Here is a 25,130-nt window from a genome sequence, read left to right as displayed (position 1 = left end):
CTGAGGCAGGAGAATCACTTGAACCCGGGAAGCGGAGGTTGGAGTGCACACCATTGCACTCCAGCCTAGCTGCTGCAGCGAGACTCCATCTCAAAAAATATATATAAATAAATAAATAAAAAATAAAAGTGGAAGCTTGGGTCTAGAAAACAGAAATGACTGCCTGAGTTCCCGCAGTTGGTGAGATTTTAAACTCCAAAGTCCAAGCCCTTAACCACCTCCCTCACCTTGGGAGAAAACAAAATCACTAAATGTCTGTGACCTTAGTTTCATTTCCTCGCCTCTAACTTAGAAATAAACATTTCAGTACTTCAGAGTCCCTGCAAGAGCTTCAAGGCAGTTCACTGAATCATTGCAGGAGAGGGACCAAAGTCCCTTGGCGAACACCACTGTTCACCGAGGCCTGCTGTGCTGGGCAGCACCCATCTCAAAGGCCAGAAAAACCACACCCTAACTCAGAGATCTGCTTTAGAATTTAAATGAACGACTGCCAACTCACTTGGAAAGAGCACTCTCAGGGATGCAAACGTAAATAGTAAGTATCATTAAGGAGCTCCTAGGACTTCGAAAAGAGGAGATGCGTGGCATGGAAGGTGTGTGGCAGATGTCAGGAAGGCCAACTTCCACAGTGACATTCTCTCCAAGTCACCTCAAATGGTAGTCCAAAGGTGGGCAGTCACTTCCGCAGCAAAACCTCCCTGAAGTCCCCAAGAACTCAATGGCCATAGTCAGTCTCTGTGGTTTAGTGGACAGTCACAGGTCTGAGCAGAAGGGGGCCTTGGAAATCACTTTTATTTGACAAATGAGAAACTGGAACCCAGAGGTGAAAAGAATTGATCCCACCCAACCTGCCAGGTCCCTGGTGCCTGACTACACCGCAAACCCCAATGTAATCCCTGCCCTGGCCTACCCTTCTTGCCTAAGCAGATTTTGCAGGAGTAGTTTCAGGACGAAATTATTGTTTTGAACTTCTAAGAGGAAAGGGCCAAATACAAAGTGTTTGGTTAACTCAGTCAATGGAGCATAAATGAGATGTTTAAATCTTTGAGTTACAAAGCCTCATTAGGGTAAGAAGGCACTGTAGGAGTGGATGTAGGGAGGGTTTGTGATTCCCATTACATGATAAGAAATGCTATTAGGCTGGAGTCAGTTCGACATGCCCAGGGGAGGCAGGCAGGAGAGGTAGTGAACATTTGTCTTCTTTATTATATATGCAAAAACTCCAGCTAACATTGTACCATATGCAGAACTTTTCATTCTAAGTCACTTTTACACACATATTACCCCATTTTCTTCCCCCAACATCACAGTGGAGAAGGTATGGACAGGTGGTTTGGGGTGCCAATAAACCATAGACTATTTGAAGAAAAAAAAGGTCTCACCCATAGTTTCATGAAGCCACATTTAGATTCTAGGTCTAATTTCAACAGATATCAGCACAGCGGAGCTACAGTTACAGTGGACAGATCATTTGTCAAGAATGGAAAAAGCCAGGATGCCAGGGCAGTTGTATTGGGGGGGGATGGGAAGGAAGAAGTGAAAGTCTATTTTAAAGGAAATGTAGAGAAAAACTGCTAACGGAGCAGGCAGAGTTCAAGTTTAAGCCCTGGGCATGAGGGAAAGCCCAGTCAGCCGAGGCCATGCCAACACTTCAAGGTTACAAGCACCACTGGTCACCAACAGCACAGCCCTGGAAGGCCCATGTGTGGCCATGATCCCAAAATGACACTAGGAGGACATCAGGCAGGTACCACCAACAGAGAGGCTGGGAATGGAATAGATATTTCAGCCATAACTGTAGACGTGAAAAACAAGATGGGGGCGGCAAGTGCTAAATAAATCACAAAATAATTATTCATTTACCTTTCAGTCTGGAAGTAAACCTATGCTTTCGCAAAATTAAGAGTGCAGTCATGCAGTAAAAACGAGAAGTCTTTGATTAGGTGCCTTCCACTGTGTAATACAAAATCGGATAATGTAGACCAAAAACCAAATAATGACAAAGCAAAACTATATATTTTTATAAAAGCCACTAAGATTTAATTTCCCTATACTTACACCAGTAATTGTTGAAGAAAAGGTAAATGAAAGGACTCAGGATATGAAAACAAACTTGATCCCCACCACCACTGCCAATTAATTACATGCACATGAGAAATTCACTAAGCAGCTAATCATTTATATTCTGGCGTCGTATTTCCGCACAGCTATTGTATTAGATATTTAAATTTGCAATTGCAAATGGACTCATTGTCACAGGCATCTTAGTCCATTTTACACACAAAATCTATACGCTATTCCTAATAAATAGGATTACTTTTCCAGAACTCCCAGTGGGAGCTCGGCGGGACCTCTGTTTGGGAGGCTGCTTCAAACTTCTCCAAAGAAAATTACTTTCCTGATGTTCACCTCTAAGAACCAACAGAAGGCACCTGAGAGAATCCAAATGAAGAGGCAACCACCTGAGGGGAAGGGAGGGCTCACACTGTTAGGTAATTTAGACACATGAATGTCCCAGTTTAAACGCCCCTCTACAGCAAAGCATTTCTGGATCCACCTGAGACCTGTTTCTCCACTAGAGAGCTAAGACACGTTGTTGCATTTTCTTCTAAAAGGTAGAAGAGGCTGGGCGCGGTGGCTCACCCCTGTAATCCCAGCACTTTGGGAGGCTGGGGCGGGCGGACAGATCACCTAGGGTGAGGAGTTCAAGACCAGCCTGGCCAACATGGTGAAACCCTGTCTCCACTAGAAATACAAAAAGTAGCTGGGCATGGTGGTGTGCACCTGTAGTCCCAGCTACTGAGGAGGCTGAGGCAGGAGAATCGGTTGAATCTGGGAGGCAGAGTTTGCAGTGAGCCAAGATCGCCCCACTGCACTCCAGCCTGGGTGACAGAGTGAGACTTTGTCTCAAAAAAAAAAAAAAAAAAAAAAAGGGTAGAAGGTTCCCGGGGTTGTGCTCACAGCTCCTCCCAGCCTACTGCCCCATCCTTAATGCCCAGGGCTATGTGTTCCTCACCTTTGTATTCCGAACCACAGACCCACCTCTAGAAAAGAGCCAAGGAAGGGTTTACACAGTGTCTGGCATTTTTTTTTTTAAAAAAGCATTGGGTAAATAACTTCTCTCTCCATTCACTTAAACTTTAGCCTGTGGTCCCACCTTGACTTGTATCCTAAGTCTGAACAAATACCCTTAGGAAAGCCAAAATTTTCAACTCTTGTTGCCCCAATGGGTAAATCCTTTAGAGAGACCTTGCTAGGTTTTCCCTTCATGCAATAAACACTCTACTCTGTAAATGCCACTGACCGCCCTGCAGGGCATGGAGAAACACTTGATAACCTGCCCTAGACAATGGCCTGTCCTCATCCTGTGAGAAAACCCCACGTGTCTGGGTTGCATAATGGTTAAGAGAGGTTTTGAAATCTCTTGGACTTGGTCTGGAACCCTGGTCCTGCCAATGTCCAGAAATGCAGCCTTGGACAAACTGCTTCATCACTGAGCCTCACTTTCCTCATCTACAGATGAGGATATTGGCACCAACCCCTAAAGTTTGCTGTATCAGATGAAATAAAAAATGTAAACAGCTTACTGCTATTTCCAGTGCAGCAGACTATCTAATAAGTGCAGAAAGCTTTTATCTTTCTTCTAACCCTAAACTCACAATGGATGGGGGACAAGAAGCCCAATTTGTAAAAATGCAAGTAAGTATGAACATAAAAACTAATTTTAATGAAAAAAGAAAGTATATAACAGGAAGCAGATTCTCCTTACCTTTAGCAAATCATATCACAAAGCTACTGTATTCAAAACAGTGTGCTGCTTCTTTACAAAAGGATAAAGATATCAATGGAGCAGAGTAGAAAGTTCAGAGACAGAACAACAAAGACACATGTGCACACAGCACATACATGCATGTACGCATGTACACACACACACACACACACTCTCTCTCTTTAATATGAGAAAAGGGCATTTCAAGTGGGGAAAGCTGAATTGTCCAATAAATGGCACTAGTTTAACCGGCTATCCATTTAGGAAAAATAAAGTCACACCTTTAAAACACAAACACACACACACACACACACACACACACACACACACCCCCTTCTACTGAGGTTAAAGACCAAAATAATAAAATTATGAAGCCAGGAGAAAAAATATATAGAATATTGTTATAGTTTGCAGATTAGGAAAGGCCTTCCCAAAGCAAGCCACCAAACTCACACTGTCAAAGCTGTAATTTCGGCTGGGCGCAGTGGCTCACACCTGTAATTCCAGCACTTTGGGAGGCCAAGGCGGGTGTTTCACCTGAGGTCAGGAGTTCGAGACCAGCCTGACCAACATGGTGAAACCCCATCTCTACTAACAATACAAAAAATTAGCCGGGCATGGTGGCAGGCGCCTGTAATCCCAGCTACTCGGGAGGCTGAGGCAAGCGAATTGGTTGAACCCGGGAGGCGGAGGTTGCAGTGAGCCAAGATCAGGCCATTGCACTCCAGCCTGGGCAACGACAGCGAAACTCTGCCTCAAAAAAAGCGCTGTAATGGCCGGGCACAGTGGCCACACCTGTAATCCCAGCACTTTGGGAGGCCAAGGTGGGTGGATGACCTGAGGTCAGGAGTTCGAGACCAGCCTGACCAACATGGTGAAACCCCATCTCTACTAAAAATACAAAAATTAGCCAGGTGTGGTGGCGGGCGCCTGTAATCCCAGCTACTCGGGAGGCTGAGGCAGGAGAATCACTTGAACCCGGGAGGCACAGGTTGCTGTGAGCCGAGATCGCGCCATTGCACCCCAGCCTGGGCGACAAGAGCAAGACTTCGTGTCTCAGAAAAAGAAAGCACTGTAATTTCACATGTAGTCATCTGCCAAACAATGATGCTTTCAGTCAACAGCAGACTGTATATATTCCAGTGGTCTCATAAGATTATAAAACTGTATTTTTACTGTACCGTTGCTATGTTTGGATACAAACCACTGTGTTTAAGTTGCCTACAGTATTCAGCACAGTAACATACAGTCCAGGTTTGTAGCCTAGGAGAAATAGGCTAGACCACAGAACCTTGGTGTATAATAGGCTATACCATGAGGTTTGTGTAAGTACTCTATGATGTCCGCACAATGATGAAATTTCCTAATGACACGTTCTCAGACTATATCCCCATCGTTAAGTGACACATGACTTTATAAAAACTAAACAAACATATGTAGAAAGAAATACATCATAGAAAAATCAAAAGAAACATAATAGGCTTGGGTAAAACAATACAGGTATACCACATGTCACTGTGCTCCACAGATACTGCAGTGTTTTACAAATTGAAGGTGTGTGATAACCCTGCATCAAGCTAGTCTATCAGCACCATTTTTCCAACAGTGCTCACTACGTATCTCTGTCAAATTTTGGTAATTCTCGTAATATTTCAAATTTTTTCGTTACTATTATATCTGTTATAGTGATCTGTGATCAGTGATCTTTGATGTCACTATTGCAATTACTAATGTCACTAAACAATATACAATGGCAAACATTTAATCGACAGCCATTGTGTGTGTTCTGAATGCTCCACCTTTCAGCTGTTCCCTGTCTCTTATCCTCTTCTCAGGCCTCCCTATTCCTTAAGAAACAAGAATACTGAAATTAGGTTAATTAGTAATCCCAAAATGGTTTCTTAAGTGTTCAGGTGAAAGGAAGACTCACACATCCCTCCCTCTAAATCAAAAGCTAGAAATTATTAAGCTTGGTGAGGAATATACGTCAAAACCTGAAATAGGCGGAAAGCTAGGCCGCTTGTGCCAAATAGTTAGCCAAGTTGTGAATGCAAAGGGAAAGGTCTTGAAGGACATTAAACGTGCTACTCCATGAACACACAAATGACACGAGAGCAAAACAGTCTTCTTATCGATATGGAGAAAGTCTGAGTGATCTGGATAGAAGATCAAACCAGCCACAACACTCCCTTAGGCCAAAGCCTAATCCAGAGCAAGGCCCTAAATCTCATCAGCTCTTTGAAGGCTGACAGGTGAGGAAGCTGCAGAAATTGGAAGGTAGCAGAGGATGGTTCATGACCTTTAAGCAAAGAAGCCTTCTCCATATCATAAAAGTGCAAGGTGAGGCCGGGCGCGGTGGCTCACGCCTGTAATCCCAGCACTTTGGGAGGCCGAGGCGGGCAGATCATGAGGTCAGGAGATCGAGACCATCCTGGCTAACATGGTGAAACCCCGTCTCTACTAAAAATACAAAAAATTAGCTGGGCATGGTGGCGGGCGCCTGTAGTCCCAGCTACTGGAGAGGCTGAGGCAGGAGGATGGCATGAACCCGGGAGGCAGAGCTTGCAGTAAGCTGAGATCGTGCCACTGCACTCCAGCTGGGACACAGAGAGACTCCGTCTCAAAAAAAAAAAAAAAAAAAGTGCAAAGTGAGGCAGCAAGTGCTGATATAGAAGCAGCAGCAAGTTATTCAGAAGATCTAGCTAAGATCACTCATGAAAGTGGCTACCCTAAACAACAGATCTTCAATGTAGATGCAACAGCTTTCTATTGGAAGATGATACCATCTAGTACTTGCATATCATCTAGTACTTGCATATCATCTAGTACTTGCATAGCTAGAGAGAAGTCAATATCTGGCTTCTAAGCATCAAAAGACAGGCGGACTCTTTTGTTACGGACTAATGCAACTGGTGACATTAAGTTGAAGCCAATGCTGATTTACCATTTCAAAAACCCTAGGGCCCTTAACAACTATGCTAAATTGCCAGGCGCAGTAACACGTGCCTGTAGTCCCAGCTACTCGGGAGGCTGAGGTGGGAGGATCGCTTGAGCCCAGGAGTTCTGGGCTGTAGGGTGCTATGCCGATTGGGTGTCTGCACTAAGTTCGGCATCAATATGGTGACCTCCCGGGAGCGGCGACCACCAGGTTGCCTAAGGAGGGGTGAACCAGCCCAGGTCCGAAAAAAAGAACTATGCTAAATCTACTCTGCGATCTATCAGTGAAGTAATAAAGCCTGAATGACAGCACATCTGTTTACAGCATGGTTTACTGACTATTTTAAGGCCATTGTTGATAACTACTGCTCAGAAAAAGATTCCTTTCACAATATTACTACTCATTGACAATGGACCTGGTCACGCAAGAACTGATGGAGATGTATAAGGAGATTAATGTTTTCAAGGCTGGTAACACAACATCCATTCTGCAGCCCATAAATCAAGGAGTAATTTTGAATTTCTGGTCTTATTATTTAAGAAGTACATTTTGTAAGGTTATGGCTGCCATAAATAGTGATTCCTCTGAAGGATCTGGATAAAGTAAGTTACAAACTTTCTGGAAAGGATTCTCCATTCTAGATGCCAATATCAACACTCATGATTAATGGGAGGAAGCCAAAATATCAATATTAACAGGAGTTTGGAAGAAGTTGATCCCAACCCTCATGGATGACAGGGGCTCAAGACTTAGTGGAGAAACTGCCAATGTGGTGGAAGGAGCAAGAGAACTAGAATGAAAATGGAGCATTAATAGGTGATTGAATTGCTACAATCTCATGTTCAAACTTGAATAGATGAGGAGTTGCTTCTTATGGATAAGCAAATAAAGCGATTTCTTGAGATGGAAGATAACTGTGAACAATGTTGAAATGACAACAAAGGATTTGGGATATTGCATAAATTTAGTTGAGAAAGCAGCAGGAGAGTTTGGGAAGGATTACTCCAATTTTGAAAGAAGGTCTAATGTGGGAAAAATGCTATCAAATAGCATCACATACTACAGAGAAATCTTTTATGAAAGGAAGAGTCAATAAATGTGTAAAACTTGATTTTTTTCTTATGTGAAGAAATTGCCACAGCCACCCCAGCATTCTATGACTTCTTCCCTAAACAGCAACAGTCTTCAATGTGAAGGCAAAACCCTCCACCAGCAAAAAGATGACTCGCTGAAAGCTCAGAGGATCGTTGGCATTTTGTGGCAATATAGTATTTTTAAGTTAAGATATGTATGTTGGTTTTTGATATAATGCTGTTGCCCACTGAATAGACTACAGTACAATGTAAACTTTATATGCACTGGGAAACCAAAAACTCCATGTAACTTGCTTTATTGTGACATTTGCTATATTGCTGTGCTCTGGAATCAGACCTGCAATATCTCTGAGGTATGCCTGTATTTACTAAACACACACACACACACACACACACACACACACACACACACACACACACCAGAGAAAGCCCATTATATATAATTCATTAAAAGTTCCAATAATTCAGTAAGAAAACTATAAATAGCCTTGGACACAAAAATGATAAAGAATTCAAAGAGGTTACTCACAGAAATGCAAATTAGGGCAGAGATACTTAAATTTACTAATTTGTCTTTTTCATCATCTGTAAAATGTGGACAATAATCACACCCACTTTATAGAGACGCTAAGGTTTAAATGAGTAATTTCATGTAACGTGCTTAAAACTATCCCTGACACATAAAAACACTCAATAAACAGTCAGTAGCAGTAATAGTAGCGGTGGTAGTGGTAGCAGCAGCAATAATTTAAAAAACATACAAGTAAAATAAGGAGGCAGCCTGGGAAACATGGTGAAACCTCATCTCTACAAAAAATACAAAAAGTAGCCAGGTGTGGTGGCATGCGCTGGTAGTCCCAGCTACTCAGGAGGCTGAGAAGGGAGGATCGCTTGAGCCCAGGAGGCAGAGGTTGCAGACAGTCAAGATTGCACCACTGCACTCCAGCCTGGACAACAGAATGAGACTGTCTCGACAAATAAATAAATAAAAATTGGCTGGGTGTGGTAGCTTACGCCTGTAATCCCAGCACTTTGGGAGGCCAAGGTGGGCAGACTGACTGAGCTAAGGAGTTCGAGACCAGCCTGGGCAATACGGTGAAACCCCATCTCTACTAAAATACAAAAAAAATTAGCCAGCCGTGGTGGTGGGCGCCTGAAGTCCAGGTACTGGGGAGGCTGAGGCAGGAGAACTGCTTGAACACCCGGGAGGCAGAGGTTGCAGTGAGCCCAGATCACACCACTGCACTCCAGCCTAGGCGACAGAGCAAGGCTCCGTCTCTAAATAAATAAATAAAAGGCGGTACTATCTAGCATGAGCAGCAACTGCAAAAAGACTAATGTTACCTAATGTTGGAAACAGTACGAGAAAACAGGCAACTCTCTACACTTGTGCTGGGAAAATTCGTTCAGCCTTTTTGGAGGGTAATTTGGATCTATCTAGTTTATCAGCACTTTAATATACATGCCCTGTGATATAAAAATTCAACTTAGAAATGTAGTCTACAGAAATACACACAAGCACAAAAACATATGTACACAGATATCCAATGTAGCACTGTTCATAACAGCAACAGTTAAAATGAAAAATGACAGAAATGACCATCAAACGGGAATAACTAAACACATTCTGGCGTATCTATATAATGAGTGGCAGCGCAGCTATTACAAAGAATAATGAGCATCAATATATACAGATAGGGAATTACGTCTCTGGAACGTAAGACGTACTAAGCAAAAGTGCAAGCCACGATGTGCACTTTCGTATTTTTGAATCATTTTTACTTTTATATAAATAAAATATAGATTTGCAAATGATTATATAAAGGAAAGGCCAAGCTGTGATTGTGGTTATCTCCGGGAAGGAAGCAAGATTAAGAGGGAATGAAGAAAGTATTTTCATTTTCACTCCACTTCCTTATGTATTTTTGGTTTTTAAAAAATAATAAGCAGGTACTAAAAACAAGTATTTTCTTACCAAAAAAAAAAAAAAAAGGGTAACAAATCCAGTGTTTCACACCAGAGTCATGGAACTGGACACCTGAGTGAACGACAGTGTCCATCTGCTCCATAAGCGGAAAGCAGTACTCCCTCCCGTTCAAGTTCACTCTAGAGAGGAGACCCCAGCTGGAAGATACTAATGGGATCATTCAATGCCTTTACTCTGACACAGTTAATAACCTTCTGATCGGGAACACAGGCAATACCAATTTCTGCAACTGTCCACGTGGCAGTTATACTTCTCAGGGTAAGTATTAAGTTCACTCTCTAGTCTGTCAGCCTTTAGAACTCTGATTAACACAAAGTCATCCTCCAGAGCAATAAATTGGAATTCCTAATCCTGCAGTGTAGGGCTAGACCTACTCCTATTGAGATCTCCCTAGGGTGCAAAAATTGCAAGAGACCTACCTTAGCTAAAACAGACAGCCAAATGGCTGGCCATTTTAACAGTTATTTGCATATTATAAGAAATGAAACTCAAGACTCAAAAGAGCTCGACACTTGCCACTTGTTACTGTCAAATGTGATAATGCATCTCTAGTTCCATCTGACAAATATTTACAAAAACTTGACTATATGGACAGCGCTGCTCTGTTCCCATTTCCTTCACTCCACAAGTCAGATGGGAGGCCCACACCTCGGTCCCCAGTGCTGGGTTTGGAAAAGATGACAGTGGTTTAGTCACGCTAGACCTCCAGAGGTGGCTGGTGTTTGAGGGTCGCCCCTTGTCTACCCTGACTACATAGGGCAGTGAACTGAAAGTCAAGGGATTAGAGAAGCTGATCCTTATACTCTAGAGCGAAGTAGGAAGCAAGAAGTGAGGACTGCTTGCCTTCCTCTCCCAGCCTCTATAATAGAACCAACCACAAATGGCAAACTTAAAACTGTCACTGTAACCAGAACTTGTTTTGGCTGTAGATAGAAAGAAAGAGAGAGGAAATGCCCACCAATGGTCAGAGAGATATTTTTAGAATAGAACCACCTGGACTATATATAACAGAACCTGGTCATCTTTCATACGCATTTTCAAGACACAGGTTTTCTTCAAAAGGAGCTACCAAACCATCCCAAACACTCCTTTTAACATGGCTGTAATTAATTAGTGTTTGTGAATTAAATGACGGCTGTTAAATGGACAGGTTACTTATAAGCATACCCAGGCTTTGGGCTAGTGCAGAAATAAAAGTATTTCTGCCAGTCTGATCTGGGCTTTTTTTTTTTTTTAAATCCATTATCAGGAAATAAAAATCAAGTAACATCTTTTTAAGTTTAAAAGTTTATTTAATTACACTTATTTTTTTTAAAGTTATGAACTTTTAAAACACTTATTTTTATTAAAAGTTATTACTTATAGATTTTGGATTCTATTATTTTGGTTATAATTTACATTATGGTATTCAGTCATTCAGACTGCATGTAATCCAAAGCTTTTCACACAAAGAACCGTGGTGTCTATGTAATGCCTTTATTGGTTTTTGTAATGAGTTAGGATGGGGGGAAAACTGTACCAGCATTTATCAAATGGTCACCCTGTGCCCAGCTCCACACTGGACACTTTCCCATGGTCTCTCATTTCATTTACTCTTCACTGTATCTTTAAATACCCAAATTACCAGACATACAAAGGACAGCTACCATTTCATTTTCAGATAAGCCTTGTCCATCCAGTTGGCAATTTGATTGCAGCTATAAAACTTTTTAATGATGCTAGGTAACAAGACAATAAAAACTGAAGGAATTAAAAGAAGAAAAACTAATTGTCAAACATGCCAAAAGTCTGGAGAAAAGTAGGGAAAGCAACTTCCTTGTATATCAGGCAAGGAAAAGCCCAGGGAAGGCTAAGAATTTCTGGTACTGAGCCCTGTGTGCTGTGGCGACTCAGGAGGCCACCCGAAGCCCTCCCATTTAAAGGAGGGGAGGCCAGGCTCAGGGAAGAGATCAAAGGGTACTGCTAGTTTTAACTGTCTCGGTGTACCTAAGACTATCCTTTGTAAACTCTGACGTTATTAGAATCTCATATGAGCAACACCTTACTTGATGGCACCATATAACACTGCAACCCAGTTAGGGCCTGGGTTTCCCCCTACTCCTTTCTTTTCCCGAACACTGACTCACACACAAACTTGGTGCATTGGAATGACCTGGGGGACTTGTTAAGCCATACACCAGCGCTGTTCACCCCCACTTCCACTTCCTGAGTTTCTGACAAAACTTTCATTTCTAACAAGCTCCCAAGTAATGCTGCTGGTCCAGCACCACATACTTAAGAACCATTAAAAAAAAAAAAAAAAAAAAAAAGAATCCCTCCAAGACAAGACCAGGGTACTTATGATGTGGCAAAATCTTCATCAACTATGACACAAGCCACACAGAGGCAGGGAATTTTGTCTGTTCTGACACTGCTGTATTCCTATTCCTGGTGCCTAGAATGGTGGCTGGCATATGCTAGGTGCTCAACACGTATCTGCTAAATAAATGAGTCAGCTGGCCCTGTGGCTGAAACCGGGGCCAGCGTGGGTATAGGTGAGCAAGGAAAATAGCTGCAGAAGCATCAGCAACCAAGGGAATGGCTGCCCACTGTTAAGCTGTCCTGAAACGGAAGCCCAACTTGATGACAACCACAGTAACAATATACATGATGAAGACAACAAATGTCAGAGTGTTTAGCACATGGCCAGGGATGGAGCCAGCACTTTACACGCATTATTGCATTCAATCCTTAGAGTAACTCTGTGAAGTAAGAACCATGATTTTCCTCATTTAACAGACGAGGAAACAGGGTTTGGAGGGAAAGTGATGTGACCAAATCATCTAACTATGAAGTGGGATTAAAAACCATGCTGAGAAGTTGATCCTGAGCACAAAGTCACTCTTAATTACCCAGTTGAGTCAGTGATAAATGCAAAACTTCCGTCCCTGAATTGCAGACTTTGATCCTTTCTTCTGCAAGTTAGAGAGGCTTCTAGCAGCCAATTAATATCATGCCTGATCATAAAAAAGACGGGGCGGCCGGGTGCGGTAGCTCACGTCTGTAATCCCAGCACTTTGGGAGGCTGAGGTGGGTGGATCATGAGGTCAGGAGATAGAGACCATCCTGGCTAACAGGGTGAAACTCCATCTCTACTAAAAAATACAAAAAATTAGCCAGGTGTGGTGGCGGGAACCTGTAGTCCCAGCTACCTGGGAGGCTGAGGCAGAAGAATGGTGTGAACCCAGGAGATGAAGCTTGCAGTGAGCCGAGATCGCACCACTGCGCTCTAGCCTGGGCGACAGAGCGAGACTCCATCTCAAAAACAAATAAATAAACAAACAAACAAACAAAAAACAGGGCTTAGGTGGCCTGCACAGAGCACTACCAAGAGTGGGGGCAGTGGATCCCAGTTCTGGGGTGCCATGGAACAGTTAGGCATGCCAAAGTTAATCCAGCTATGAGAAATCATTTGCTTTTAAAATGTATATCATATTTTAAAATTTAAATATGTACTATATATAGAAGAGGCAAATGTGATATCCTGTTACCCTTTCTTCAAGGTCTAATTCAGTGGTTCTCAACTAGGGGTGATTTTGCTTTCAGGGGACATTTGAGAGTGTGAAGATAATTTCGATTATTGTTAACTGGCGGGTACTACTGGCATCTAAGTGGGTGGAGGCCAGGGATCCTGCTAAACTTGCTACAATGCACAGGACAGCCCTCCATCACTGTTGAACTGCCCAGAGTATCACCACAAAGAAGTATCTGACCAAAATGTTAAAAGTGCTGAAGTCCTGTTCCAGTTTAAAACTTCCTAAAGCCTCCTTTGTCCCCTCCATCAAGTTTGGATGTCTAAGAAACTTCACTGCTGTTTCCTTATGGTCTTCACTGCCCTTTCTTTTCTTAGTTATTGAAGAAAATGTGTCATCTCTCATCTGCAGATGAACTCTTCGAGGGCCAGAAGGATATCGTAGTAGCCTCTGAAACTCCCAGAGTATCAGGAAGTGCATTCTGCACAAAAGCGGGTGTTCAGTAAGAGACTGTCCAAGAGTCTGTTTTCCCTGAAGGAGGTAAAAATGCCGAGAGTTCAGATTCAACGAATACTCAAGAGTTCCTACCATGGGGAGTGGCGGGGGGGAGGGAACTAAGGAACACAAAGTACATTTCCTATAAACACTATCTCATTTAATCCTTCCAGCCAGTGAAGGAGAGAGGATCACTATTTTAGGTAACTACAGCTCATGGATGTAATTTATAAAAGGTCACCCACTGGTAATTAGCAGAGCCTGTTTCTGGAGCCAGATCTTCAAGTCCACACGCCTTCCATACCACACCACTGTGTGACGCACGGGTTTCCGAAGCTGAAAACCTTGCCTCCTAGAGACTATTCCCAGAATTGGGATGTCTGAGATGCTAACAAGGAAAATAGCAACATGAAAGGTGGGAAACTTTATGTCATCAGTGTGATGGTCACAAGTTCTACTACCCAACACAGTGACTACAGTAGTCAACGAAAGGGGTGTTGCAAATTGGGTTTAAACACAAGTAACATATTAAAAGTCAATTATAGAGATACTTAGAATTTACATGGCTCTTTCCTTCACAGGAGTATTCAAAGGTTCATATGTTTAAACTTTAGGATGCTAGAGCTTAAGAAAATAAATTCAAAAAAAAAAAATTTTTTTTTTTTAAATCAGAAAAATCAGACAGTGTAGGACATCATGGCAAAAAGAGCTATCTTGGTTCAGGACATGACTATGTGACCTTTCTGGATGCACAGTACTTTCCAGCTGGCTCTTTGCTTTGTGAGGCTGCAAACTGTGGGCTTTCTCACAGCAGCTAGGAGATGGGGTAAAGCATGTAATAAATAACATCTGATGGCTCGTCTCTGCGAGCCCTGACAGTATCGATCCCCAAAACTCAACCTGATGAATTTGTCTCGTCTTCATATTACAGAGGAAGAAGTGAAAATGATGAAAGGTTTTTGTGGCACCATGTTAAATTTCTTTTATTTGTAAGCTAGGGAGACCAGGTCTTGGCCTGCTATTGTTCATCAACACTTCCACTATAACCTCTATGCCAAAGTCCCATTTCCAGTGCTCAGACTCAGCCCCTTAGAAAACAGGATGGCCCATGGAGTCACTCACAACCACCCCATCCATTCTAACTAATCATGCCTTCCACACAGTGCACACCCCAGACGGAGGAGAAGCTTGGCCTCACCCATTATTCCAGCCCCTGGAGTTAAACATTTGGGAGTCAAAGGTCTTGTATTTCTTTTCTCCCTTAACCTGCCCTTCACTTCCACCCGCCTTTTCACACCATCATTGCTGCCATCCTGCTTCCAGACTCATCAACTCAATAGCGCCGTACTCTAGATGGTGTGCTCTGGTCCTCTTATTCACATTTCTGGCTCTGTCCACTTGGTTACTTGTGTTCCAGGCAGGTCCAGACAAGACAGAATGAAAAGTCTTCCTACTGTAAAGGCAGAAAAACCACTCAAGGGTACCCAGCTGGTGCTGGTGCCTGGCGTGTAGCCACCAAGTCCACTTTGACCTCCTGAGCTTGGATTCTCAACTGCTTGAGAATCCAAGAAGCCACTTCTTGTTTCACATCTTTTAAGTTTTGGGTGACTCATCTTTGTATGTTTTGCATGGGTTACAACCTGGGAGTCCACAAGTTTTGGAACCACAAGAACAGGCATGAAGCTTGGGACCCTGGGGTCTTTCCCACCGAGGAAGAGCTGAGATGAGCATAATGTGAATGGATGTGGCAGAAGGCTCCTGCCTTCACCTGGCCAATCTAGATTCAATAACTTTTCCCGGTGCTCAACTAGCAGCGCTTCCAGAATGTTTCATCAGAAGATCTTAGTGCTTCTCTGACTGAGGATAGGGATGGAGCCTGGGAATCTGAATCTGAAAGAAGTGCTACAGGCAATCAGGTAAACTCGGAAAACACTGGATTATTTCTTTTTGACAGGTATCTTGGGTTTTTACTACTTAATACAATGCCAGAGACCACAGAGGATAAATACTAGGAATAAGCTGAGACTGTGGAGCCAGGCTCCTTGGGTTTAATTTCAGTTGCCCCACTTATTAGTGGGGCCCTGAGCCAGGCCATTAACCCCTGGCTGTCTGTTTCCCTGTGCAGAACAAGGATGATAATAATACCCACTTCATAGGTTGTTATGTGGATAATGTGCTAATGCGAGTAAAGCACTTAGTTTCGTGCCCTCGATACATGCGGGCACTCGATAAACATTAGCTATTATTATCCCACAGACCAGAGACTGCTGAGTGGTAGCCCTTAAGCCAAATCTGGCCTAGAGACCTATTTTGTTTGGCCTGCGCAATTTCCTTTTAAATTGAGCCAACATTTTAAAACTGGTAGATTTTTGGCATTTTGAGAAGGCTGAAGACCTGGTGAAACACAGGGCCTGCCATCCCCTCTGGCAGCCACTGCCTGTGACCAGGTCCCAAGGCCCCCTTTTGAGAGTATGTTCCTTCTTTGTTTGTGAACAATCCCCATGCCACTCAAACTTCCCACCTCCAATTTACTCCCTGCCCAGTCTGTATAGGAAGGCAACTCCAATTCTAGATCAGTTTTGCCAACACATCCAACCTTCGGTCCTGTTATCTCCCCATACTGACGACTCTAGTCCAAATGCTACCTCCTGACGCCAATCTTTCTGCCTGCCTGCCTTTGACTTACGTCTCCCTGCCAGGAAGGACCTCCCCAATCTCCCCTTTCCACCGAGCCCAGAGGTTCTAACTGAGCACATTAAAAAAAAAAAAAAAAAATTCCATGTCTTAATCTCACCCCCAGATATTCTGATTAGTCTGGGTGGGGCCTAGGTATCAGTATTTTTAAAAAGCACCCTGGGAGATTCAAATGTGCGCCCTAATGTGCTCCAAGATTGACAACCATGGCAGCCGTGGCCTCCCTATCTCACGGCCCAGCTGGAGTCTGGTGACTCTCACCTGTTCCTCTGGCACTTCCTGTCAACACCATACAACTGAGGACTAGATGAGTCTTGTTTTCTCCCTACCGCCTGTTTAGTCTTGCTTGCAGACCAACTTGTGTTTAAAGCTTGTCTCCTCAACAGACTGTAAACTCAAGAGTGGGTGGATCACACCTCATACTTCTTTTGTATCCCCAACAGGACTAATGGGGTGCCAAGCACATGGAAGGTATCTAATGAAAATGCCTCTTCTCAGGTAGCTGAGTCTATAGTGTAGCCAGCACGGCAGGGACCACATGATGAAAAAGCAAGCCAGACCGATTTCTTGGAGCTTACAGGTTTAGAAGGGGAGTAAGTCATGAACATGCAAGATTAGGATACGAGGTGCTACAGGAAAGAAGCAGTAACCCAAGGGAAGGGAGAGGCCCAAGCCCCTGGGAAACTGGGGGAGGCTGTGCCTATGCCTTCCCTTGATGTGGGCCTCGATGGGCCAGTGGGAGGAGGGCAACAAAAGGAGTAAGGTGGGAGGGAGAAGCCACAAGCAAACACACCAGAGGGAAACCTGCAGGGCCTGCAGCACCACACCGTCGCAGCAGCCGGGTGCAGAGGAACGGGAAGCAAGACAGCAAAGGCAAGATTTCACCATCCCTTGATGCCAGGAAAAGGTGGTAAGTAATTTGGTGAGTCCGGGAAGCAGCCACTGAAGGCGGCAAGTCCGCTTCCTTCTAAGAGCCAGTCAAAGGGCAAGGCGAAGGGGAAGGAACAGATGTAACATAAAAAAGGAGGGGTGAGGAGATGAGAAGGGAAAAGGGAGGCTCAGAGGCAGGTTCCATTGTCTCTAGAGAGCAAGACAACCCCCCACCTTGCCTCGATATACACACACTGGCAGGGGCTCCGAGTCTGGCAGGGCCCAGGAGCTCAGACACCCTGATTCTTGCCATTCAGTCTTAAGCCATGGTTTACTGCACAGGAGTGAAATTATGTTAATCGTGTCATTCATGCTAATAGTGCCACTTTATAAAAACATTTAATCACAGAAATAAAGGTTTTATTCATGAAACTATCACTACTGATAGTACTACTACAAGAAGCTTATTCTTCTGTTCTTTCTCTCAAGTCAATGGGCAGCTTATAAAGAAATACAAACACCCTAGACCCTAAAGACTACATTAGGCGAGAGCCATTCCACGGTTTACTTCTCCTTCCCATCATCACCATTTTTAGAGAGGTGCAATAGGGTGAAATGAACACGAAGGGCTAGTTAAGAAAACAGATCAGGCCAGTAACAGTGGCTCATGCCTGTAATCCCAGCATTTTGTGAGGCCGAGGCGGGCGGATCTCCTGAGGTCAGTAGTTCGAGACCAGCCTGACCAACACGGTGAAACCCTGTCTCTACTAAAAATACAAAAAAATTAGCCAGGTGTGGTGGCGTGCACCTGTAATCCCAGTTACAGGGGAGGCTGAGGCAGGAGAATTGCTTGAACCCAGGAGGCAGAGGTTGCGGTGAGCCAAGAATGCACTATCACATTCCAGCCTGGGCAACAGAATGAGACTTGGTCTCAAAACAAAAACCAACCAAGAAAAAGGATCACAAAAGGACCACCCAGGAGATGGCTGTGGAAGGGAAGGGCAATTCTACCATGTTTCTACTTAACACATAATCCGTCTTACGTGCCAGACACTGGTCTAAGCACTTTACAAATAAGAACTCATTGCAACTTCCTAACCCCATAAGGCAGGTACTATCATTGTTCCCAATTTACGGATGAGGAAATGAAAACATAGAGGCCAAGTTTCTTGCCCAAAGTCACAGGGCCAGTAAGCAGAGTCAGAACAACACAGGCACTCTGGCTCCAGGCTAAGTGGCCTGACCTTATACTGAGCTGCCCCTCACTATGCCGTTTAGGACAGGGTGCAGGTTATAAACCCATGAGCCTCCTTCTCTCCAAGGGACTGCCAGATGCAGAAAGGCACACAGGAGATAGTGTGGGCCTCAGGGATGCTGCTCTGGTTACGTATCAGAAGTGGAGCCCCCAAAGCTTCAGACATGGGGAAGAGCAGAGTGGAACGAAATATATAGACCCTGAGTTCACTGCCCGTTATTCTCAGAGTCCAGAGCTACCACCCTTCAGGGTCATAAGAACTAGAGCAGACAGCAGCTCTCCTCAGCACAAAGTCAGGAGGCATTCAAATCCTCCACTCTCCAAGACAAACTCTACTTGCCAAAAAACTTTCCAGAGGAAATCAGCTTCACTGATCGCTACTCTCATCAGTTGGTACTTAATGCTCACTGGCTGTTAGACCGTATCTACACTGGGCACCTTTCTGGTTTGTGGATTACAGATAAGCCATATATTGCTGCCCCTAACGAGTCAGTGCACTACAGCCACGTTAGATTATGTTTCACTTTCAGGCCTCAGGGCTTGAAGCAATTCTATTTTTAAGCTTTCTCAGTTCCAAAAAGGAAAAGAAGGCATTTTAAGGAAATTAGCTTTGGCTAAAGGAATGACAGTTTCCTCTTAAAGAGTTAACTGATTAGCCACTTTGCTAAACCAGAAATCTTGGAGCTAACCACAGAGGAAGAACACCTTGTTCAATGTTACTGGGCAAGGGCTGGGGACCTCTGAAAGCGTAACAATCACTCAGGATGTGGGTGGCCCAGGACAAAACCCCGTTACTACCAGAGGGGCACTGTGTGTCCTTCTCCCCAAGACAGTCTCAAAAATCCTTTTAGATTCTATTCTCTATGGAGCATGTGTCACTTTTTGAGCAATAGGATATAACCATAGAAGACAAATTAGCGAATATTAAATAAATCTTTAAAAAATACTATCATGTCTTGAAGAGTCATTCTTTCCTTTTTTAAAGAATTCCCTTTCATTTAACATCCAAAGTAGCCTTGCTTATTTTGTATCTTTGGGAATAAGTCATTATCCCCACAGCCAACTGTTTAAAGGACACCTCTTTATGTGCACGTTTTTAAAAAAGGTAACCACTCCTGAAGGAAATCTAAAATGTGTTCTACACACCCCAATTTTCTCATATAGGGTTCATGAGACACAGTTAACCTCTTGGTGAACGAGGTTTCTAAGAACTCAAAAGTCTCCAGTTTCGGTTTTGGCTTTGCCACTAGCAAAGACCTGTGACCTTGGGCAAGTAATTTAACAGTGCTGGGCCTGAATTTCCTCACCTGCAACATGAAGGGGATTGGACAGATGAGGACTCTTTTGCCTTACACCTCTCAAACATTATGATTCCAAGACCAGTGTAAGTACCAACTATTGCCCATGCCAACCTAAACTATCATTCTCACGGGCTGTCAAGTTCTAAGAATGTTGTCTAGACCATACAAACGGCCCCAGAGAGCTGGGCTACAGTAATGGCAAGCAGACTGAAGTCAATTATTTTTTATTCTTCTCACCCCTTCCTATTCCATCAGCTGCCAATTCTCACTGCTTTCTACCTCGAGCTGACATAAACCCCTGCCTTAGTTTACAAAGCTAAGTGGGGGCCTGCATCACTCAGATTCTTCATCAAAGCAAAGTGCATCTGGCTTTGTGATACAATCTGGCAACCAGTGGCCTTTATCACTTCTCCTTCAGTTATATTGCATTGGCTACGAGAGTATTTGAGGGCAAAATTATATTTTTTAAAAGTTATATTGTAGACAAATATGGTGGCCATAAGACTGACCCCCAGTTAAGGTTGGGGAAAGAATGTATTCTTGTAATGTACTTTCCTTGAATTCCAAAAACACATTGTTTTTAGAGGAGAGGGTTTGAAACAAGTGTGAACAGAATATAAACCAATTTCCCTCTTACTGAAATAAAAACTCGATATGTTATCCCTCTATAATGATCCTCACTCTGCAAGTTTCCTGTCCCCAAAGGCAGTTGTTGCTTTTCGGTACCTTCTGTGGTATAACTTTTCTTTGTGAAAGATACATTTTCCTCATCACTTTTTGAAGCCGAAGAGAGGGTCAGGGTAGGAAGGAGACACTATTAGTGGTTTCCTATATTTACTGCTTTCCCAGTTATCTTCCATTGTAAGTCCCATGAAAAATGATTAGTAGAAAAAATGCTTTTTAGCAATTGCAAATACAGTCCCTGAAATATTTTTAAACTGCTAACAAGAATGAAAATACGCATTAAACCACAGACTTAGTACCTCAAAGAATTCAGGGAAGATTCCCCTCTTTAAAAAACAAAATTCTGAAATCTACCTTCTTTACCTTGCATCATTTCAGCATGGGAATCTATCAGCGACCTGGTGAGCATAGGCAACTGATTTTCACTCATCCTAGTTAAAGCTGTTAGCAGGAAGTAAATGGTTAAAAAGGGAATCGAAGTTGGCTAGCTTGGGAAAGTGGATGTAAACTGGTCCTACAAATGGAGTATTTGTAAAATCAGGTTAAATTAGGAAAACCAGTCAGAAAATTAACTATGAGTACTTGAAGCTATTTGCCAAATGGGTCCAAGTCCCTACGAAAGAGGTTAAAGGTATGGATGATATATCTTTGCAGACAGCACTAAAGACAGAAGAGTTAAAGGAAAACTACTGCTTTATATATTTCTGAGAAACCACAATAAAAGCTTTCACCCTGTCTTTCAATCTCCAGGTATTGTTATTTATGCACGTCTAGGCTTAGAGTATTATTTTCTGTTTTCAAGTTAGCGTTACACGGTACAACATTAATCTCAGAATCTGCTCTTCCAAGTAATACACAAGGTGGTGATTTATAGAAAAACAAAAAATCCTTTCCTGTTCACAAGGTGGAGTTCTTCAGCTCCCAGTGCCATATTTAAGGGTGCTTTGTTTCAGAGGATGATTAGAGTGGCGCCCTTGGTACTGATTACAGTGGAGCTACTTGCACTGCCCAAGTCTGGGCACTGCATTATATTAAAACTTCCATTTTGGGGTATGTAGTGACTAAAAATTGTCTCCCAGCTTAAACTTGGCATCAACCATATATCTCAACAGAAGCAAGATTATTGAGTATAGAACCACAGGAACCCGGCACTTTTCTTTTTATAATTGTACAGGAAAAGAGACCCTGCTGAAATAGCACCTATGGTTCCTCCATTCTTAGATGAAAATTTCAAGCATTGAGGGCTCTTTCCCAAAGTATAATCAGTAGGTTGCTATGACTGTGACAGGACATAGTCTCTTGTATTATTAAATCCCAAATTTTCTAGAATAAAATAATTTCAGCTGCTTTTTAGAAGCAGCGGCAGAAAATGATGGAGCCTTGTCTGCTCCATTGAGTAGCACTTCTGACTACGGTTTCTCTGTAGTTCTTACATTTCCAACAGTTCACCAACTAAGATGGAATTTATCTAATGCATGTCTCTGACATGGTGAAGATTGAGAGTTCAGGTCTAACAAAAGCCGCTAAGCATAAACTGCATCCAAAAGTTGGCAGGTCTGTGGAATCATGGACGGAGTGGAACTCAGGCAAAAAAGTGAGGATGACGTGGCCTTGTCACAATTCAAGGCATATGCTTGGCAGTTCAACGCCACTATCTCTGTATAGGCGTGTCTTACTGAAATGTCCCAATTTTACCCCTAGGATGGCCATGTTTTATATATTTAAAAGCCCAAATTAATTGGGTATAAATAATTAATTACCTACCACTTAAAGACTTTTAACAGTTCTGTTCATATATGTAAACAAAGGGACAATGTGCAACTGGCCTTACACTATTTCACTAAGTCAGAAAAAAAATTAACATTTGTATAATAAATATGAATTGTACTGGGTGTCTACTTTTTGCCAGGCACTGTGCTAAGTATTTCACATCCATTATCACATTTAACTCTTCAAAAGAACCTTAAAGGTGACACTGTTATTGTCCCTATGTTACAGAGGAAGAAACTGAGTTGAGATTAAGTTATTTGCCAATGAACACACATTTTGTAAATAATGGATGCTTTACAGCTGGTAAGGTAGTACTCATATTTTCCCCCCCATTGAAAAAAAGGTGTAGAAGTTGCTTCTGGTTAAGTCCTTAGATATTCTTGAGACAGAACTGGGGATCAGAACCAGATATAGATCTGCAACTCTGGCCACCTGAAGACTTTTCAACCTCTTCTTGGACACAGAGTGTTTAGGTGGTCTTTGTTCAGTCAGTCACTTAGCCTTCCCCATCCTGTCGTTCCTGCTTAGGGAAAGAGTATCAACAAAATTCAAAATTCGAAGACTTGCATGGAAGTCTAATATAATTTCGATAAGAAAAACAATAAATCAAACTTTATATTCAGTGCTTAGAACTCTGTATGCATTGACTAGATAAATTTCCTACACCCTTCCGGAAGAAATAGCTCTTTTTTTTGAGACAGAGTCTCGCTCTGCCGCCAGGCTGGAGTGCACTGTCGGGATCTCAGCTCACAGCAACCTCCGCCTCCCAGGGTCAAGTGATTTTCCTGCCTCAGCCTCCTGAGTAGCTGGGATTACAGGCACGCACCGCCAGGCCCAGCTAATTTTTGTATTTTTAGTAGAGACGGGGTTTCACCATGTTGGCCAGGATGGTCTGGATCTCTTGACCTCGTAGTCCGCCCGCCTTGGCTTTCCAAAGTACTGGGATTACAGGCATGAGCCACTGCGCCCGGCCAGAAGAAATAGCTCTTAAAAGTTTAGATAACTGGCCGGGCGTGGTGGCTCACGCCTGTAATCCCAGCTACTCAGGAGGCTGAGGCAGGAGAATGCTTGAACTCGGGAGGCGGAGGTTGCAGTGAGCCGACATCGCGCCATTGCACTCCAGCCTGGGCGACAGAATAAGACTCCGTCTCAAAAAAAAAGTGTAGATAACCAATGATTCAGCATACATTGCAATCTTATATAAAAAAAGCTTCTGAATATGTATATGAGTAACATTTATATTCCTGTAATGAAAAACCTTTTGTGTACACATAAACTCAAAAGGATATTATTATTCCTGGAATAATAATTTCATGTCAAGGAGAATAAAGTTTTGAAATAACTTGGAAGATGGTGAGGGTAATTTAGTATATTTTAAATACTTAAACACAATGAACTATATATAATAAACTTGGCTTGAAAAATAGTCTTAGGGACCTGGCCCAACAAGCACTGTTAAAATTTTTTAAAAAGCAACTTGAAGGTCTCATAATTTCCCATTATCAAAACTACCCCCCATAAATCTGTGAATCTAATCCAAGAAGTATGTCAATTAGCTGGTTGTTTAAGGTTAGGTTTATGAAATAGTAACAGAACTTTGCAGGGGTCAAATATGCTTAAAATATGTCCAAACATGCTTAGGTCAAGTCAGTAAGAGTATCTGAAGCTAATAAAAGCATGCAATATTCTTGTGACTGAAAACCCAACACACTGGATACTGTTATGTGTAAGCAGGTACTGTGCTCCGTTTCCCCCCTGCTGGCAGACCCTAGTCACTAAAAAAACGATGAGCTTCTTTGACTAAGACTACATCACACATGCCCAGCAAGTATCTCTGGGGCTGGAAAGCAGTTAAGACCGAACCCGGGGAGAAATTGGGAACACGAAAGAAATAAAAAACGCCTCATTATTCCCAAACCCATTCCATTTCCCAAAGTGCTGCCTATGTGCTGACTTTCTTCAAGACTCCCGCAAAATCTTGATTCTCCAAAAATTAAACCCATTTGGAGCTGAGACAAGGTGAGGTCCACGCCTGGTATGATCAGACTACCATGGATCTGAGTCTGGTTTGGTTCTAGCCCCGTGGAGGCCAAGCCTCACCACGAGGTGAGGACCCGGAGGCATGGAGGAAGGGAATGAAGGAGAGAAAAGGAGAAAGGGGAGACCTCCGGGCCACACTTCTTTCTAGTACCAACAAAAAGAGAAGCCGCATACTGACCTAAATCATCTCTCAAAGGCGCTTTATAAATTACAGGGACAAAGGGAGGGGGTGGCGGGTGGCCTGGGAATCCTACAGACACCCTACCCTCTGACCCGCCCCCCTCCCCCTCCAGCACAAGGGAAGGAAGACAGAAAACAGAGCTCAACTCGGCCATTGGCGAGAAGCCCCCTCCGGTTTTCTATCGCCCATCCATCCGCCCCCTAGAAAAAAAATCCACGTAAACACCATACCCACCCCCTGGGGCAGACACTCCCGCCCCGAGGTTCCTAGAACCGGAGGCCGGGGCATTTACTTAGTTAGATTTTTCTTGCTTACTCATTTCCCTCGAGCACCCAACCCCCCGTTCCCACTCCAAAACCCCGCTCAACCGCCTACCCTCACCGCTTCAGCCCCCAACAGAATCCGGTGCCCCCGCGGCGTCGGCGGCCCCCAAGCCGTCCCGGTCACTAACCTGCTGCTGTAAGGGCATTTCCGAAACCAGCCTGGCTCCGGGGGGAGGTGGGGGGCCGGCTGGAGAGGGGGCCCAAAGGGCCGAACAGA

General features: G+C 43.4%; 1 protein-coding gene across 1 annotated transcript in view; it reads right to left on the bottom strand.

Moving 5' to 3' along the window:
* The window catches only part of E2F3 (E2F transcription factor 3), a 90,848-nt gene extending 65,724 nt beyond the window's left edge, over window positions 1–25,124 (bottom strand). Inside the window, exon 1 of the mRNA XM_011998163.1 lies at window positions 25,042–25,124. Coding sequence (XP_011853553.1) covers window positions 25,042–25,059 — 18 coding nt within the window. The 5' untranslated portion in view covers window positions 25,060–25,124. The remainder of the gene's footprint in view (window positions 1–25,041) is intronic.
* Window positions 25,125–25,130: the final 6 nt, after the last annotated feature.

This window comes from Mandrillus leucophaeus, unplaced genomic scaffold, assembly GCF_000951045.1.
Source record: "Mandrillus leucophaeus isolate KB7577 unplaced genomic scaffold, Mleu.le_1.0 Scaffold56, whole genome shotgun sequence".
Taxonomy (NCBI): Eukaryota; Metazoa; Chordata; class Mammalia; order Primates; family Cercopithecidae; genus Mandrillus; species Mandrillus leucophaeus.
This window is presented reverse-complemented; position numbering and strand designations above follow the sequence as displayed.